Raw genomic sequence first — 16,497 nt, forward strand, 5'->3', positions numbered from 1 at the left:
TTGTAAATTACAGCTTTGCATTCGAGTTTGGCTTCAATGTTTGTCTCAAAAATGTGTTTTCCTCAGATGGACCACGGGGGGAAGCTGGTTTGCTTTTAGATGAGCAGCGTCGTCCGGCGCTGTGGTCTCAATAGCTTGCCAATAAAGCTTTGGATACAAACTGTATACCCCTGACCAGTGGAACTATGGGGGAGTGTGATGACTTCTATGAGGGAAGTAATAGACAAGCCACACTCACTATTACTGAATGTGGGTAAACCATATTGAAATATATTTCTGCCAATTTGTCATTATCTGTGTCTATATTGTCTTCCTTTCCAAATATGGAAAAAAAGTCAATTTTACCTTTTTTCCATATAGCAAAAAAACCCTATACTGAAATTACTTTTTATGGTTGTAGAAACAGATAAATTGGAAAGGAATCATCTTTTTTTCCAGACATTTTTTTATTTGTTTTATAAAACACAAAAATGAATGAATGCATAGACATATAATATTTCATATATTACATATACAACAAGTAGTACACCTGGCACGCTGTTGTATTTCACCTCTTCACAGCTAGAGGGTAGTACTGTGCTACAGCATAATGTACTGAATGGCAAGGTCATTACAGTTAATCCAAATTGACAAATTCATTCACAAGCACTTCTTAAAGATTGTCTTTTAATCAACATATAAATTCAGAAATGTACACATCATCAGTACAAACCAACCAAAATATACAGCTGATTCAAGAAACTGAATGGATTTATATTTTCTGTAATTTTGAATATATACAGCAAGTTAAATATTATCCACATTCCTTTCTGCATTTATCATGAATTTCATTACTGCAATGCTGATCTTTATTATATTAATATATGTATGTATATCAGGCAAGTCTCATTGTGTAAGCTATGTGTATTATAACTCAGTATCAAATATTAACTACAAATTTAAATATATATATAATTTTGTTGCATAACTGTCATTTACTTCCTGTGTACATACTTTAGTTTAGAGGTGAGCACAGTTTTAGATGTATTAGGCCCAAAAGAACAGTATTATTTTTGTGATAGCCAGCTTTTTTTCCTGAGTATCTTTAATTTTTTTTATATTTATTTTTTTGCAATAGCTTTTTTTCCTATAATGAATAAAAGCAATTTTTGTACATTCACATATTTTCAGATAAGTTATAAACTGTACCGTTTAGTACATTAGGATTGATCTACAGTAGATATATGTTTTATATATATGTATAACCAATCAAGTAAGAAATTTAAGACAAGAAAGAAAGTTAAAAAAAAAACATTTTCATTTCACTAAGCAAGAAGGGTGCCTTACTGACTTGAATACCATCAGTCAGTTAATGGTTTTAAGTGACCACATAGATGCACAACTTCCTTCATTAATCCCAGTTTTGCAGCAGAATATTAAACTCTGAGGGCTCAATTTTCTTGAGACCGAACACAGATGGAGGCTCAGACACAAAAGCAGCAACAGGTGAAACAGAAAGCACACGAATTTCAAAATAAAAATCAAGCTACATCACCTTAAATAGGCTGTCAGCAGTGCCTATTTAAACAGACCCATTTATGTCTTAAAAGTAAAGTCAGCATTCTAAATATAAAAGAGTGTCTCTGCAAAATACCAGTTTAAAATACTCATCAAACAAAATAAACAGTCTTCAGGTCACTTAGAGATAATTTTGTTAAACAAACGGTCAGACTGAAATTCAGCGAAACCATGAAGAGAGCTCCTGCCGCCACCATCTGGACTTTTTTTTTTCTTCCGGTGTGCTGCAAGCTTTTATCTTCCTTACTCAGCACAGCAAAATTAAAGGCTACTGGACCCCTGCGGGAGTCTATCCCTGATATTTAAAAATAAATTTGGAAGGCATGCATTTGAGCTTGTTTTAAAATGTTTTCATCAACATGTTTACTTGTTTAACATTCAGGTTGGATGAAAGTCATGTGAGCAAATATTTATGAATATGATTCCAGTGGTCAAAATGAAATATTATACGAATGTAATGTGAATATATATAAGTTTAGATAGAGTCTGGACTTTGTATTACACATAATATGTGTGTGTGTGTGTGTGTGTGTGTGTGTGTGTGTGTGTGTGTGTGTGTGTGTGTGTGTGTGTGTGTGTGTGTGTGTGTGTGTGTGTGTGCGAACGTATTTTGATGGAGCTCGGAACTCATCCTGGGGACAGCTGCATTACTCCAGATGATTTCACTGTTAAATCTCTGAGAAATAGCTTTCTAGTGTGATGCTCAGAAAAACAGAGAACATGCCTTTAGTTGACGGATCCTGCTGCCAAGTCTGGAGATTTAAATGAATAATAAAGTTGCTGCTGTGCCATCATTGCAACTTAAATACAATCCCTCTTTCATATCAGTGACTACAGTGGAAGCACACGTATCATTCTTGCTGCGGTGTGATGACTATGGGTAAGACATGGTCTGAGCGTGTTTTAAGGCAAATACAATTTTGTGCTAAAATGAGCACCAATGTTTGACTGCGCCGCCTGATCAGGATACCCAGAGTCTGCGCTGCCAAACACTCTGGTGCCAGGAAATAAGCAAATAAGCATAGACACACACACAGACACACACAGACAGGGTTGTACCTGAAAAAGACTGCATAAACATTGTGCTTTTCTTTTGTGAGTTTTGCCACTGTAAGAAAATAAAACCTTGAAATGTGGTGCACATAACCGGTTAGGATATTGTATCAGGAGCTCCAGGAGTCATGGGGTAGGAAAGTCTAACTGTTGACACTGAACAGAGATTTCTGTCATAATTTTCATACCATGCCTGGATAATGAACAGGGGGCAAGGAAACTGATCTGCTGTCAGATTCGTTGACATAATGCAGGAAAGAGTCAGGGGTCTGTCTGTGCAGAAGGTGAAGGGCTCGCTGGAGGACAAACAGGCTGGGGAAAATGTTTGTACATTTCCGGTGCAGGACCCTGCGGGGGCGATGGGATGGGAGTGTCTGGAGAGGCTGCAGGAAAAGAGACAGGGACAAAGCAACATTTGTAGGATTGTGTGATATACATACATATATATTACAGATTTTAATTACTTTGTTGAAGCATAATTTAAAAAAAAAAAGTTTTTGGACACACTCTTTAGATAAGATAAAGTGTGTGTTTGTTTGTGTGTATGTCACGTTTGCTCCAGTGTTACTGAATGCACTTTACATGACTGCATGCATTTTTGTTTGTGTGTGTGTTAACTGATAGCATCCAGAAACTTACCTATTTGTGGAGTGTGATTGACAGGCATGGTACTGATGACCAATGTGTGTCCAGTCACAGGGTCCTGGGCCAGCTGGGTGTGTGCTGAATGGTGCAGGTGTGTGGGTTCTGTTGCAAGCCCTTAAAATATAACACAGGTGCAAATAAACTTCAACACACAGTGATGAAGTTGTAACCAGAGTAATTTTGCAGATTTCTTCCTACTTTGTTTCATGCGCTACTTTATGTTCAGGGGTGTGGATAAAGGGGGCACCCGGGGTGGCACTACCTCCCTGAAATTTGATTGCCACTCCTTGTTGCCCCCTTTAAACTGTGTTGCCATGTCAGATAAATATATAATTAAATGTAATAATAAATGTATAATTACGTACTGCTAAATAAGTTAAATGCAGTGATAAAATTTTGAAAGTTGGACCCCCTCTCATCGACCTCAGTAGTCTGGGCTACTGCCTACCATCCCCTGTAAATGTAGAGACTATGTCATTTATGTATACCACTCAGTAAAATTAAACATATATGCTGTTGTAACCAGACTAACTTTTATTCAGCTTTTACCATATTACAGTTGCAAAGCAGTTAGGTTTTTGAGTGTTTCTACAGGTGAGAGGTCTGTTCACATTAAAATATATTAACTCACTGATTTTTCAGCTAGTTTGTTTGTATGTGTGTAGATATCCTATTTCCTTTTAAAAAGATGGGCCAACCTGAATGAACCTTTGCACAGACATTGTCACATATACAGTAAGTCCCAGTTCTTTTGATTTTGGTGTATCATGTTCACTTCATCATTCCCCAGAGGATGCCATGTTATGTTCTCCGATATGTGTATGTCGCCCGTACATGATTTCACGGTCACGAAAATTTGAATCAAAGTTCTGTTCGAGTCACCACTGAATACAGATTAAAGAATAAGAAATATGGTCCATAAATATCACAGCCGTAGAACTTAACAGGTGACATTTCATTCAAGTAAAGCTAAAGAAGCTGTAAGTACTGCAAAAGGTTTTTATGTAAGACTTAATTTTTCATATTGGTTATGTGGGTGTTGTTAATGATTCCTGTATTATATATACAACATTTCTTTAAAATATAAATGAATTACTATGAAGGCAGCAGTTTGAAGTTAAAAGACCAAAGGCAGGATGTCAAACCATGAGGCTACATTTGTGATCTTAAATTATTGTAGAAAAAATCCCCTAAAGCACTTTTTTAAAAAATTACAGGTTACATTTTTGTCTGTTTTTGGTGATTATTACCAGACATACTAACATAACCTGTAAGCCGTCTTTCTTTCTGTTTAAACAAGTTTATATATACATATATGTCTGTGCCATTCATGAGTAAAGCTAAAAAAATTACTTGATATGAGAAGACACATTGTTTTTTATAGATGTTTATAAGCTATACAGGATCTTTCCTTTTGTCTTTCAGTTTTGCTTGATCATACTCATTGCTAAATATAATGTCATCTTAACAGAATTTGAATAGCCTGAGAGTTTTTATTACTGCGTTTTGTGTGTGGTTTCGTTCTACGTTCTGACAAGATGCTGGCAAATGCAACAAGTGCAGCTATTTCTGTGCTCTTTCTTTTAAGTCGGGTTGTCATATCATGGAGGGTTTTTTTTAAGCATATATGGTGAAAACTGGAAAACATTTTTGGAGATGACTTTTTAGTTTATGTTTCAAGCTTCAATTGTCTGTCATGGCCCTCCTGAGAATATATTTGATGCACTGTAGCTTTAACTTCAGATTTCCCGTATTTATATACATTTAGATGTGTTTGCAGATGTCCCTAGCAGCATCTTATGTACCCGGTTTATTCTATTTCAGCTTAACGTAATATAAATATAAATGCGTATTGTACAAAGTTATTGTGTAAAACTTTTTGCCTCCTGTATATAAACTAGAAAACTTTCAAGCAAGTATTCTTTTCGTTTTCCGCAGTGCTTCATAATTCTGCACTGAGAAATTTCAGCAGAGGATTTGGTGGTAGTGCTCAAGGTCAAATTTGTTTTTTCTGCACATTTACAAGCACAGACATCAGCCAATCTCACCTCCTAGAAGCATTTCATGCAACAGGTTGTCTATCTTGGCCAGGCCGCAAAACTTAATGAACTGGAGCTGTTCGATCATCTGCCAGGTGATGCTCTGCAGGGTGGGCAGCAGGAGTAACAGCTCTCCAAAACGACCTCTGGAGTCATACTGACGATCATTAATGTAGTCTTCCAGACTCATCTGAACCTGTGCGCACGCACAAACACAGAGTCCCTATGTGGTCACATGTCACTGTCATTATAAGCAAAATCCATTTTTCTTTAATTTTGCTGACATATTGAAAGAAGATGTGCATAAATTAAAAGAAAAATACATGATGACATTGAGGTTGACATTGACAGGATGGTTGCTTTTGAAATCAAAATCATTTACATGATTGAAAATTTAAAAAAAAAAAGAAAAAAGAAAAAAATATCCTAGAACGACCAGATGTCCCGCAACAATCTAGAAAGGTCAAATGCTTGACCTACCTGCAGTCGCATGGTCTTAATCTTCGAAGGATCCCGCAAAGACTTTGCATCTGCAGAATGGAAGGCAAAGCAAGGAAGGGGGGTTGCGTTAAGGCGGGGAAGGGATATAGGACAGGATTGAGGGACGGGGCAGCACAGGATAAATAAATAAATAAATAAAAATGGAAAGATCATGGATGGAATTGCGGATATGAGTGGAATTGATGGAATGATTATGGTCAAACTTTGGCATGAAGTGCAAAATGAAGGATTTAGTGAAGGGGATAGAAAAGGGAGGGAGTAACAAAACATGGGGGCAGGGATTGTGGTCACACTAGGGTAACGTAAAGAGGCAAGAGAGGGATTGGGACCTAACTTTGAGGGGAAATCTAGCCGGGACATGTTGGGAAAGATGGATATGAGCAGAAAAGGCAATGCAGACAAGATAAAATCGTCTGTTCAAATTGATTGTGATGTCTGTCATCATCTGTGGTTTACTATTTTTACTGGTTCTGGGGTTAAATGCCACTTTTTATTCATTACCTGGGTCAAAAAAGACAATAGCCTTGAGTGCTGCAAACTCGTTGTCATCTATTTGTATTTCCTGGAAGGGCCGCACCAGCTCATCCAGGACTCTGTTGGCTACCCTACAGATCTCTGGTTCAGGACTGTCTCTGTGGATCACACAGCCATTACCTGCAGGGACAGTGAGTAAAGTTAGCGGCAGTGTTGAGATGAAGTAGGTACTGAACATGGGTGTGTATGAGGTGGAGCGCTGTGGTATGTGCTTTTGGAGCCAGGTGGATTTTTGTTTCCTTCAGAGAAACTTGTAGACTCTCTTTTAGGCAGGGCAATGGGCTATGGAAAATAGGTGTGGAGATCTTAAGAAGTATAAAAGTGCCTGATTGTTTGTAGTTGCTTACAGTATGATGTATCGATAATGAATAATGTAATTTACAAGAAAAACTTTTGAAGTCACAGAGAAACAGAAAGCTTTAGTTAATCATTCTAAGTCCACATGACTTCACCACACATAAGGAAGAGGCCTTTCTAGTCATTGGTTTCTACCTAAAAGCAGGAAGTCCTTGAATGGCATTGACCTTTTGGCAACCCCAAGCAAGAGGTGTTCACCAGCATGAGCCCGAAGCAAGCTCACCTATGGACAAACACACACAGGTAAACAAAGAACAGAAACAATGTAACAATGCCTCAAATTTAATCATTACCTTCAAATATTCTGTTTTCAAACCTCGCACATCAACAAGTGCTGAAAATTAGTTTCCAAAACCAGACATGAGATAATAAGTACAGTATTGTACAAATGTCCTGAGTCCACCCTCATTTCTCTATATTTTGGTTCCAAGTGCTTGCTTCTAATTTTTGTGGTCTTAATCAATAGTTCTCCAGGATGTCTGAAGGGCTTTGTACCTGACTGTTTTCAGAGGAATGTTTATTTGTTTTGTTTCGCTCTGCTTTTTGTTAAGCTATTTCAAACGGACCTATGAATCATTCAAGCATAAAAAAGGAGTGTAACTCAAGGGATTAACCAATGTTCTGTCTACACATAACAACTCTGGAAAAGAAACCCTTTTAAATTGTATCTTTGAGCACTTTGTTGCTAGCAACCTAAAACCCCCCACAATTTCTTCCCCTTTCCTTAGTTGAATTTATGGCAAATGCCAAAGATAACACAGTTTCACAGGCATAAAATATATAATTTTTTTGCACCTGCAAGGGGATTCTCAAAAAGCTGTTACTTGAAAATTTGGCATATCTCAGCGATGTGTGTAAAAACTTAGAGAATCTGTACAGGTGGAGGACAAAAGACGATGCGGCAAGCCTAAACAGTATGTGCAGAAGATGAAGAGTAACTGAAGTCACGTCATTAAGAAATAGGAAAACTCCAGCAAGGACCTCAGCAACTAAAATGTGCATCTGGCTAGGGATGGGTACCGGTATCCGGTGTGCACATTTCGGTGCTTTATTTCGGTGCTTTTTTTTTCCTGAGATGTCATACACTTTGGATTCTAGCCAATCATTTTACCTTTGCAAGCGTAGTAGGCGGGCCCAGGTACATACGTTCTTTTAGAGCAGAGCTACAGATTAAAAATGCCCAAGGCGAAGCGGTCAAATTCTGGCTGTACTTCACAGCAAAAGATGCAAACTCAGCAGCCTGCAACAAGTGCTTTAAGGTGATACTGTGCAAAGGAGGTAACACCTCGAATCTGATGAAACACCTGGCGACCTATAGCATTTTGTTAAAAGCCGAGAAATGCGCCGTATTTGATAGCTTGCTGCGAGACTTCACACCGTGCACATCTACTGCGGGTGGGTTGCCTGTTATCGGACTAGGATTTAGTAACATCCCCCAAGAACCCGAAGAGTAGAGTCCTGGCCCGTAGCCCGGCCAGTGTAGCAGAAATGATGAGGGATGATGATGGCAGCAGCAGCCGTTCTTCTCTGCGTGAGTAGCTTAATGTTGTTCGTGTGTAAGCTAACCACGTTATTGAATTAATGCATGTAAGGTGAACTAGCAAACACCGTCGTAGTTACATGCGGCTGTCTTCTTGTTTGATGGCAGATGCTCCCTTCACCCTGGCCAAAAAGGCTAAAATGACCAAAGAAAAAGTGGAGAACAGCTAAACATGAGAGGTTTTTGGACAAAGTTTGTTTTTTGCATTGTTTAAGCACTGCTTCCATCCAAGAGTGATACCATAAATCCCCTATAGCTGCAGAAAAGGCTAACATTGTTATCTTTTTACAAAAAAACAGCTGAACATGAGAGCTTTTTGGACCAATTTTGTGTTCTCCATTCTTTAAGCACCGGTTCGAGCACCATTTAAGCACCGGCACCGTTTCAAAAGTACCGGTTTGGTACTGGTATTGGATAAAACCTAAACGATACCCATCCCTACATCTGGCCCTTCAGCTGTTCACCAAGTCTTAGTAGAAATAGCCTCAGTGCAAAGGTGGCTGTCAAGAAGCCATGGGCAAGAACTGGACTGTGTCATCAATATATACAAAGGAGATCAGGAGAGAGGCACAGCAGTGAATGTCCACAGAAACCTGTAAATTACGGTGGAGGCTCTCAGCCAGTGGTGCTGTGAATCTTGTCAAACATGGACTGGCCTTGCAAGAGCCTGGACCTTAACATTATTGAAGCAGTGTGACTTAATTGGGACTGAGAACATAACATTCAAAGAATAGCTTTAGAATGGCCTTTAAGACTACCTCAAGAAATGGCAAGAAATTTTAGGTTGAATTGGATATTAAAGGCAGTCATACCAAACTTCAAGTTCCTTAGGATTGTCCAAACTCTGTACAAAGTCTTTCCATGTATGTTTTTAGATGTTACAGTACATTGCTATAGCCATTTGCTATCATATATTAGGAAGTGAGGGGCAGCTCAAGACTTTTGCGCAGTACTGTATGCATGACACTCATTACATGCAAAGAAGAAATGTCACAGTCACAGATTGCAAATCAGGCAGAACAGCCAGTTACCTGGTCATCCAGTGGAAGTTCTCCAAAAGTAGGAATATATTTGGCCCATTCCACCAACACCAATAACTGCTGTCTCATAGAATCACATATGTCCCCTACAGTGGCTGACTTCTGCTCTGACAAGTCTGCTATTCCAACCGGAGTAGTGCTCTGCCGGAGAAGAGGAATTGAACAGCTTGCAGGTTACAGGTCACTCATATTACTGATAAAGTTCATCAACTAACATACAAACATAAAAGAGATTTAAAATAAGAAATTTATAAAGGGATTATCACCTGGTGGGACAATGATTCTGCTTGGGCCAAAATAGTAATAGTTGGAAGGTCTTGGGAGTCGGAGATACTTCTTCGGGAACTGATCCGATCCCTCTCATTCTGCACAGCTAATATATCACAAACATAATTATGGCTGTGTGTATGCATGAAAGAGGAAGCAATCTAAAAAAGGGAACAGTGAAGAAGCAACATCTCCAACACTTTACCAGTCAAAAGAGTAACAAAGTAACAATAATGAAGCTTTATTCCTGGTTTTCCAGTTTTGAGGCTTTAAATTTTAAGTAATTTATGAGTGTTAAGAGATGCCTGCATACACTACGACAGTTAATAATTAGGAAAAATAGCACTACAGACTCTCATCAACAAAGGGAGTCAAACGTTAACCTGATACAATCCAGAACAACATGTTTAAATAACACATGATTAGGGGTTGTAAAACTCTGTACCAAGGTTATACCCCTCATAAATACAAACACACACTAAGTAAACACCTGTTTTATGGCAGAGCCCATTTCATCCATCTTGAAGCAGTTGTCGGTTTCTCTGACAGAAGTAATTTCTTCTCTCATTTTAATTTTCCACTTTGTCATTAAACTTCACTAAGAAAGGTACTTCTCCTTCATAGTGTGTATATAATGTACATACAGTGCTGTGAGGGATTGGCCCTCTTCATGATGCCTTATCTTTTTGCATATTTGCCACATTTACATGTTTCAGATGATGGAACCAATTTTAATATTAGACAAAGATAACTCGGGTAAATACTGGTTGACAGTTATCTAAACCCACTTGGCCCTACGTGGAAAAGTAAATGGCCCCTAAACTTAATAACTAGTTGTGCAATGAGTCATTCACATCGCGGTGGAAAAACTTTGGCCCACTTTGGAAAACTATTTTTATTCCATTTCATTTTGAGCATGAACAGCCTCTTTAAGATCACGCCGAAGCATCTCAGTAGAATTTGAGTCCAGACTTCGACTAGACCACTCCAAACACTTCCGGAGTGTTTTGGATCATTGTTCTGCTGCATAACTTGAGAATACTTAAGCTTGACTGATAACGGATGGTCTTCTTTATGTAAAGAGCAGAATTCATGGTTCCATCAGTTATGGCAAGTCATTCAAGTCCTGAAGTAGCAGAGCAGGACCAGATCATCATTGCCAAGTCGCTTTCTTATTGTTGAATCATGAACTCTGACCGTAATTGAGGCAAGTGACCTTTCAGCCTACTTCACTTCTCACTTTCTTGATTTATCTGATCTGACAGATGAATGAAATCATTGTTTAAAAAATGCATTTTGTATTTACTCAGGTTATCTTTGTCTAATATTAAAATTTGTTTGACAATTTTGTGCGACATATATGCAGAAACGTAAAAGATCAGGAAGACTCTATCTCTATTCTCTGCATGTAGGTGTAACAATTTCACTTCGCGTCTCATTCAAAAGAGGTTTCACTACCTTCTTTTTTCATGCCAGCTCTGAAGCATTTGTTGAGTCTGCAGAAACGACACTGGTTCCTCTTATCTTTATCCACGACGCACTGTCTGCTGAACCTTCAGAACATGCAAAGTTATCAGAGCAAGAAAATTGTGACATATCATTCGACAATAAAGTATGCAACCCTGAAACAAAAAGCAAATTATCACTATTTTTGGCAAATTATCTTAAGGGTGCATGAGTATAAAAGCACATTTGTGATGATATTTATGACAATTGCATGAACTATTTCTTATATTTCCCACATGCATACACACATTATGCATTTCATGCTTGCACAGTGTATCTTTGCAAACTGTACCTGCAGGTATAGACGTGGCTCTTGCGTATCGAGCGTCTGAAGAAGCCTTTGCAGCCATCACAGCTGGAGGCTCCATAGTGTTTCCCTGTGGCTTTATCTCCACAGATTGCACAGTTACTAATGATCCCATCTGGACCAGGCAGGCTTGGCTCTGTCGGCATGCTGTCTGGAGCACCAAAAAACAAAACAAAATAAAACACACACAGGTAAATACAAATGCATATGCATTATGCACACGTCATTCTTTCAAAAGTGATTCACTTTGTGCATTTTATGATGATGATGGAGATTTTGACACTTTGGTCCCCAATCTCCAATAACCATGTGGTGATATGAAAGACCGTAGCATACAGTTCACATTACTTTCACACATTTCAAGCTATTCAGTGACCCCTAAAGCCCTGTGGGTGGGGGCTTTTGGATCACGAAAGAGGCCACTCTGATCAGGAAATGATCATCGGATTAAAGGTGATTTTGTAATGACTTTTATCCCCAAAGGAACTCAAAAGTCCCACTCGGTAGGTCAGCAAAATGCCCCTTCACCATTAGACCCCCCCCCCCCCCCCCCCAAACCATGTATCACTGAAGGAAACCCATAACACTGCTGATACTTCTCTGGTAAATGTGTTGTGCATTGTGTTGGAGGATGTCTGGTATTACCAGACATTGCTGTTAATGACAAAACATGATTGTCATTGTCTTTATTTCTATTTTTATGTCTTTATTGTCATCATCAACATAATCTCTACCATTATACCAGCACCAGCATCGTCACTGTAATAGAAACCATCACCATCATCGCTGCCTCCATCTAAGTTGTTCTGTTAAAGTCTACTAAATGGAACCTGCTGTCGATCGAGTAAAAACTCAAGATGCATCGAACACATACATGTTTAAATTTCTACTGCGCACAACTCATTTGGTCTCACACGGGCCAGTGCCATTGTTAAATGAGTCAATGAGTGTCTACAGTAAATGTTTGACTAATTTTCCTTCCATGCTGAGGTAACGCCCGTGTATCACAGAGATTTGTGCTTGCTGTCCAGTAAAATATCTTTATGACACATTCCTGCAGTTTCTGCCTAAACTGTTTGGTTATCATTCATTTAGTCCCCCTCAAACTTTGACACAGCCCTTTTATTTCCTTCACAACACACACTTCCTTTCATGATGCATACACACATACACAGGCAACAACAGGCAAGTGGGATTTACTATACATAATGGTGTCAAGCAAGACACACATACACACTGGCAGTCAGTATTAAAACATCAGTCAGAGTTTCCCAAGCAGTGCACTTGAGCATATCAAACACATCAAACACATTTCCCCTCTTTCTGCAAATAGCAACTCATTTGCGTTCAGCTGCTGTCACTAAACTTCATCAGTGACTGTCTTATTTAACAAACAGCCACAACTCCTCATCCAGTACTCTGGCTGATGACCCAATCAGATCATTCTAAAGGCCCTGATAAGTATGTGAGAGAGTGGCCTATCTTTCAATGTATGTCTTTCTGTGTGCTTGACTTGTTTGTGTTTTGGTGTGAATCTGTCTGTATTTGCACACACTTACCTCGTCCTACATAGAGTACCTCTGCATGCTCAAAGCCCAGCGTGTTGTACGAAGGATCCAGGCCTTCACAGTAGTTGGCTACTTCCATATCTAACAGAGTTTTACTCTGAGGAGTAGGAGGATACTTCATTCCTGTTTGAGCCTGGTTTTCTCTCTCTTCTCTTCTCTTCTCTTCTTTTTTCCTATAGTCCTGCCTCTGTTTCATCTATTTCTTTCAGAAATAACAAGGGAGATCCCTGTCATAAAAGACCCATAATCTGATCTGATTGGGCCTTGAACAATAAGGAGGGGAGGAGCTGGGGTTCTTCTCACCTTATTACACTTCACTTATCTACCCTTCTCTCATACACTTATCACAGGGATGAATAGATAGTGAGAAAAGAGACATTTCCTTTCCCTCCTCTGTCTTTCATTGCTCTTTTATTTATTTATTTGGAGAACGCTTGCACACTATGTGCACAATTTAGGCGTTTGTTCTTACAGAGAGTAGCATGTATGAATGTGCATCTGACGTGTGTGTGTGTGTGTGTGTGTGTGTGTGTGTGTGTGTGTGTGTGTGTGTGTGTGTGTGAGTGACTGTGCGTGTCCTTCCCAGGTTTCCTAATCTAATCAATGGTGAAGTAATAGCACTACCACCTCAGCAGATATAATCTATAAGGACACGCAGTGAAGTAGAAAACACTGATAACTCCCATTAAGGCATCCACATACACACCATGGGTTCACCCAACCCACTGTTTTTAACTCTTTATTTACTCTTTTTCTACTACAAGTTTCTAAATAATCTGACTGCTACTTTAAACATCACCAACAACACTGCTTTTAATTTCTTCTTCTTTCATAGTTTTTTAGCTCAGTCATCAATGTCTATGGTTTCATATCAGTTAGAATAATTATTTGCAAAAAAACCAAACAAACAAAAAAAAACCAAACAAGATTAGTAAGTACAAATTGACTCTAAAGTGCAAATTGGAACAGGTGTTACCCTCCTATTTTCAGTCAGGGAAGTTAAAAACATAATATGACCACCTTTGCATGAATCCATCAACATGTGCCTAACCCACCCATTTAAATCAGGGGTTTCATTACACTAACTCTTATCGTGTGGGTTAAAGGTAATCAGCTTGAGGCATTGTGCTGTGAAGACTGTAAATGATAAGAGGCAGTGTCATAGGAGATTTGATGCCCTAAATCAGCAGTGAATGGCCCAGTCTGAGGGGTTCGTCATATATGTGCAGGTATGGTGTGGTCAGTTTAGGCAACAATATTGCACACATGACAGAAAACGCTATTAGCACTTGGCTGCATGGTAATAACAGATATATTCTATAATATTGGAAGCGTAGGGACTAAGAGACAGAGGCGATAGAGAGAGAGAGCGATGTGATAGAGAGATTATAGAGAGATTACATTTTAACCAGGTAGTAACGTTAGGACTCCTGACTCATCACATTTGTGGAAAGGGAAGATGAAGAATTGCATCCTTACCGTCACATTTAGTCTGTATAAAGGCATGAGGGTAAATGCAAATGCTCCATGTTAGTTTCTAATAAAGGTTCTTATGTGATTACAGTTTAATAGACAACAAAGAATCGTGCTTTTAGGCTTGTAGATAGAAAGAAAAATCAATGTTCACTCAAAAGTAAAAAAATCTTTAATCCAGAACAGCCTAAACGCTCTAAAAGGCTTTTTTAAAGCTTCACCTTCCACTCTTAAGAGCAAGGACAGAAAGCACAGCAATTGAGGTCTTTATTTCTGTAATGATGAGTGCCTTTGATCTTTCCCCTCTTTTTCATTTTGAATACATAAGAAAGCACTTTCTGATTTGCACTAAGGAAGCTACAACATTTGGAACAGCAAGGGTGATCAGCTGCTTGTGTTGTTTCACAGTAGGTTGTTAATTTTGTTGATCTCTCAGATACATTGAAAGCCTATTCTGCCACCTGGCAAAAAAAGAAAATATAATATAGAAGCAGTTCAGCCTAGACGTAAATTTAAATTAAAAAGATTTTAATGTATGAGAATCACATTCATAGAAACAGTTGTAATACTAAAAAGGTATTGTGGCTTGTTGCAGGACATGTCTGAGAAAGCTTGCATCTGCCTAGCAACCAAAAGCCTTTTGTGGCCATAAAACCCATAGCTAAGAGGCTATATCTGTGTGAACTGGCCATAATACTGTCGCTTCTATTTAGACTAGGTTTTAATAGTCACAGATGACAATCAGCCTCGATTACTGACTCTAGTAAACCCTTACTTCCTGATACTCTGGAAACAGTTAAGTACGCAGTTCAGTAGTATTCACTCCTAAAACTGTACGTCTTTAACACAGTATTTCTTTTTTATGTGTTGCAAAAGAGAGGAAGAGAACATGCAAGAGACTAGATGCATGAAATAAATAGTTAACTATGGTTTTGCAACTCTCACTCTTCACAGTGAAAAGTTAGCGTTACTGTATATGCAAGCTGAAAAAAAAAATGTTAAAAAAATACAAATCAATAATTCAGCTGAAGTGCGTCCTGTGGGTTTAGACATTATAGTTAAGTTTAAGTCTAACAGAACAGCAGAACAGTAAAGGGCAGACCGATATGCACAGCCTCAAAAGTCAATCAACAACTCTGGGAATGCCTCAGCAAAACAATCCCATTGCAATCTGGGCTAAAAAATTAAGTAAGGGTTGTTTCTTTTTTCTCAATATGTGTATACTTCATGTATTGTCAAGGTTTGTGCAAAAAACAAGTAGTTTTGTTCACACAGGCGTTGCATGTTCATGTAAATAGTAAAAAAATAAAGAGCAAAACTTCCGCCTCCTTCAGATCAATTCATTATAGAACTGCATTATAGAAATGGAATCGTCCTATTGGACATTAAATGCAGTGATAGTAGAAGAAAAACACCACATGAACAGATTACCATCTTTCTGCAGATGAAATGGGTTATCGCCCGATCAGCGCAAGCCCATGTTGCAAAGTTAGTATTTCTTATCTGCTTTTTACAAAATGCCTGCAGATACAGAGTACTGGCTACAGGACATAGCAGCAGGTGCCGTTTGTGCGAACAAGGAGTCCAACCATTGCCACCATAATACAGAAACCACGTGATTTAAGGGATCGCATTCACAAACTTCCTTGAAAAACTACCAAAGGTAACCTTCACTCCCACTACAGCAAAAACAACACTTCTTCTACTCTTCTTAGTCTGATGTGAACCATTTGAATTTCAGCGACAGTGTACTTAAAAAGAAATGTTTGGCTTACCTGTGTTTCTGTTTCTGTCCGGGATGTGCATTTATCCAGGTGTACCGTTGTTCTCCGACAGCTAGCAGCCCTGAGCCCCTCAGTGTGTCATTGGACTAAGTCACACTGAGCATGGGAAAATAGTAAAGGTGTTCAACCACGTTAAAAGGGAAGGTTGGAGAGCTGAGCGGCCTATAATTCAGAAAGCGACACATTGGATGGCGCCACCATAGCCCTGTCATTAGATCGATTTACTAAACAAACTCAAACTAGGGTGGGGATGTTAAACAGTAACCCAGGACCATAAAACTGAAAAGGAAAAGATCACCAGGTGTGAGTCTGTGTGTGTGTGTAGG

General features: G+C 38.8%; 1 protein-coding gene across 2 annotated transcripts; it reads right to left on the minus strand.

Annotated features, from left to right (window-relative positions):
* Positions 1-427: 427 nt before the first annotated feature.
* Positions 428-16,393, minus strand: hnf4g (hepatocyte nuclear factor 4, gamma). Of its 2 annotated transcripts, none has more exons than XM_026180835.2 (11): positions 16,163-16,393; positions 11,332-11,497; positions 10,992-11,086; positions 9,533-9,639; positions 9,258-9,407; positions 6,822-6,909; positions 6,297-6,449; positions 5,775-5,824; positions 5,304-5,490; positions 3,250-3,369; positions 428-2,993 (listed from the first exon to the last, which is right to left on the minus strand). In XM_026180835.2, the coding sequence occupies exons 1-11, from the start codon at positions 16,191-16,193 to the stop codon at positions 2,872-2,874; spliced, it is 1,269 nt and encodes a 422-aa protein (XP_026036620.1). In that variant the 5' UTR covers positions 16,194-16,393; the 3' UTR covers positions 428-2,871. The 2 variants fall into 2 exon arrangements, with proteins under 2 accessions (XP_026036620.1, XP_026036619.1); XM_026180834.2 differs by lacking the exon at positions 16,163-16,393 and adding an exon at positions 12,906-13,372.
* Between the last annotated feature and the right edge of the window lie 104 nt (positions 16,394-16,497).

This window comes from Astatotilapia calliptera, chromosome 9 (genome assembly GCF_964374335.1).
Source record: "Astatotilapia calliptera chromosome 9, fAstCal68.1, whole genome shotgun sequence".
NCBI lineage: Eukaryota > Metazoa > Chordata > Actinopteri > Cichliformes > Cichlidae > Astatotilapia > Astatotilapia calliptera.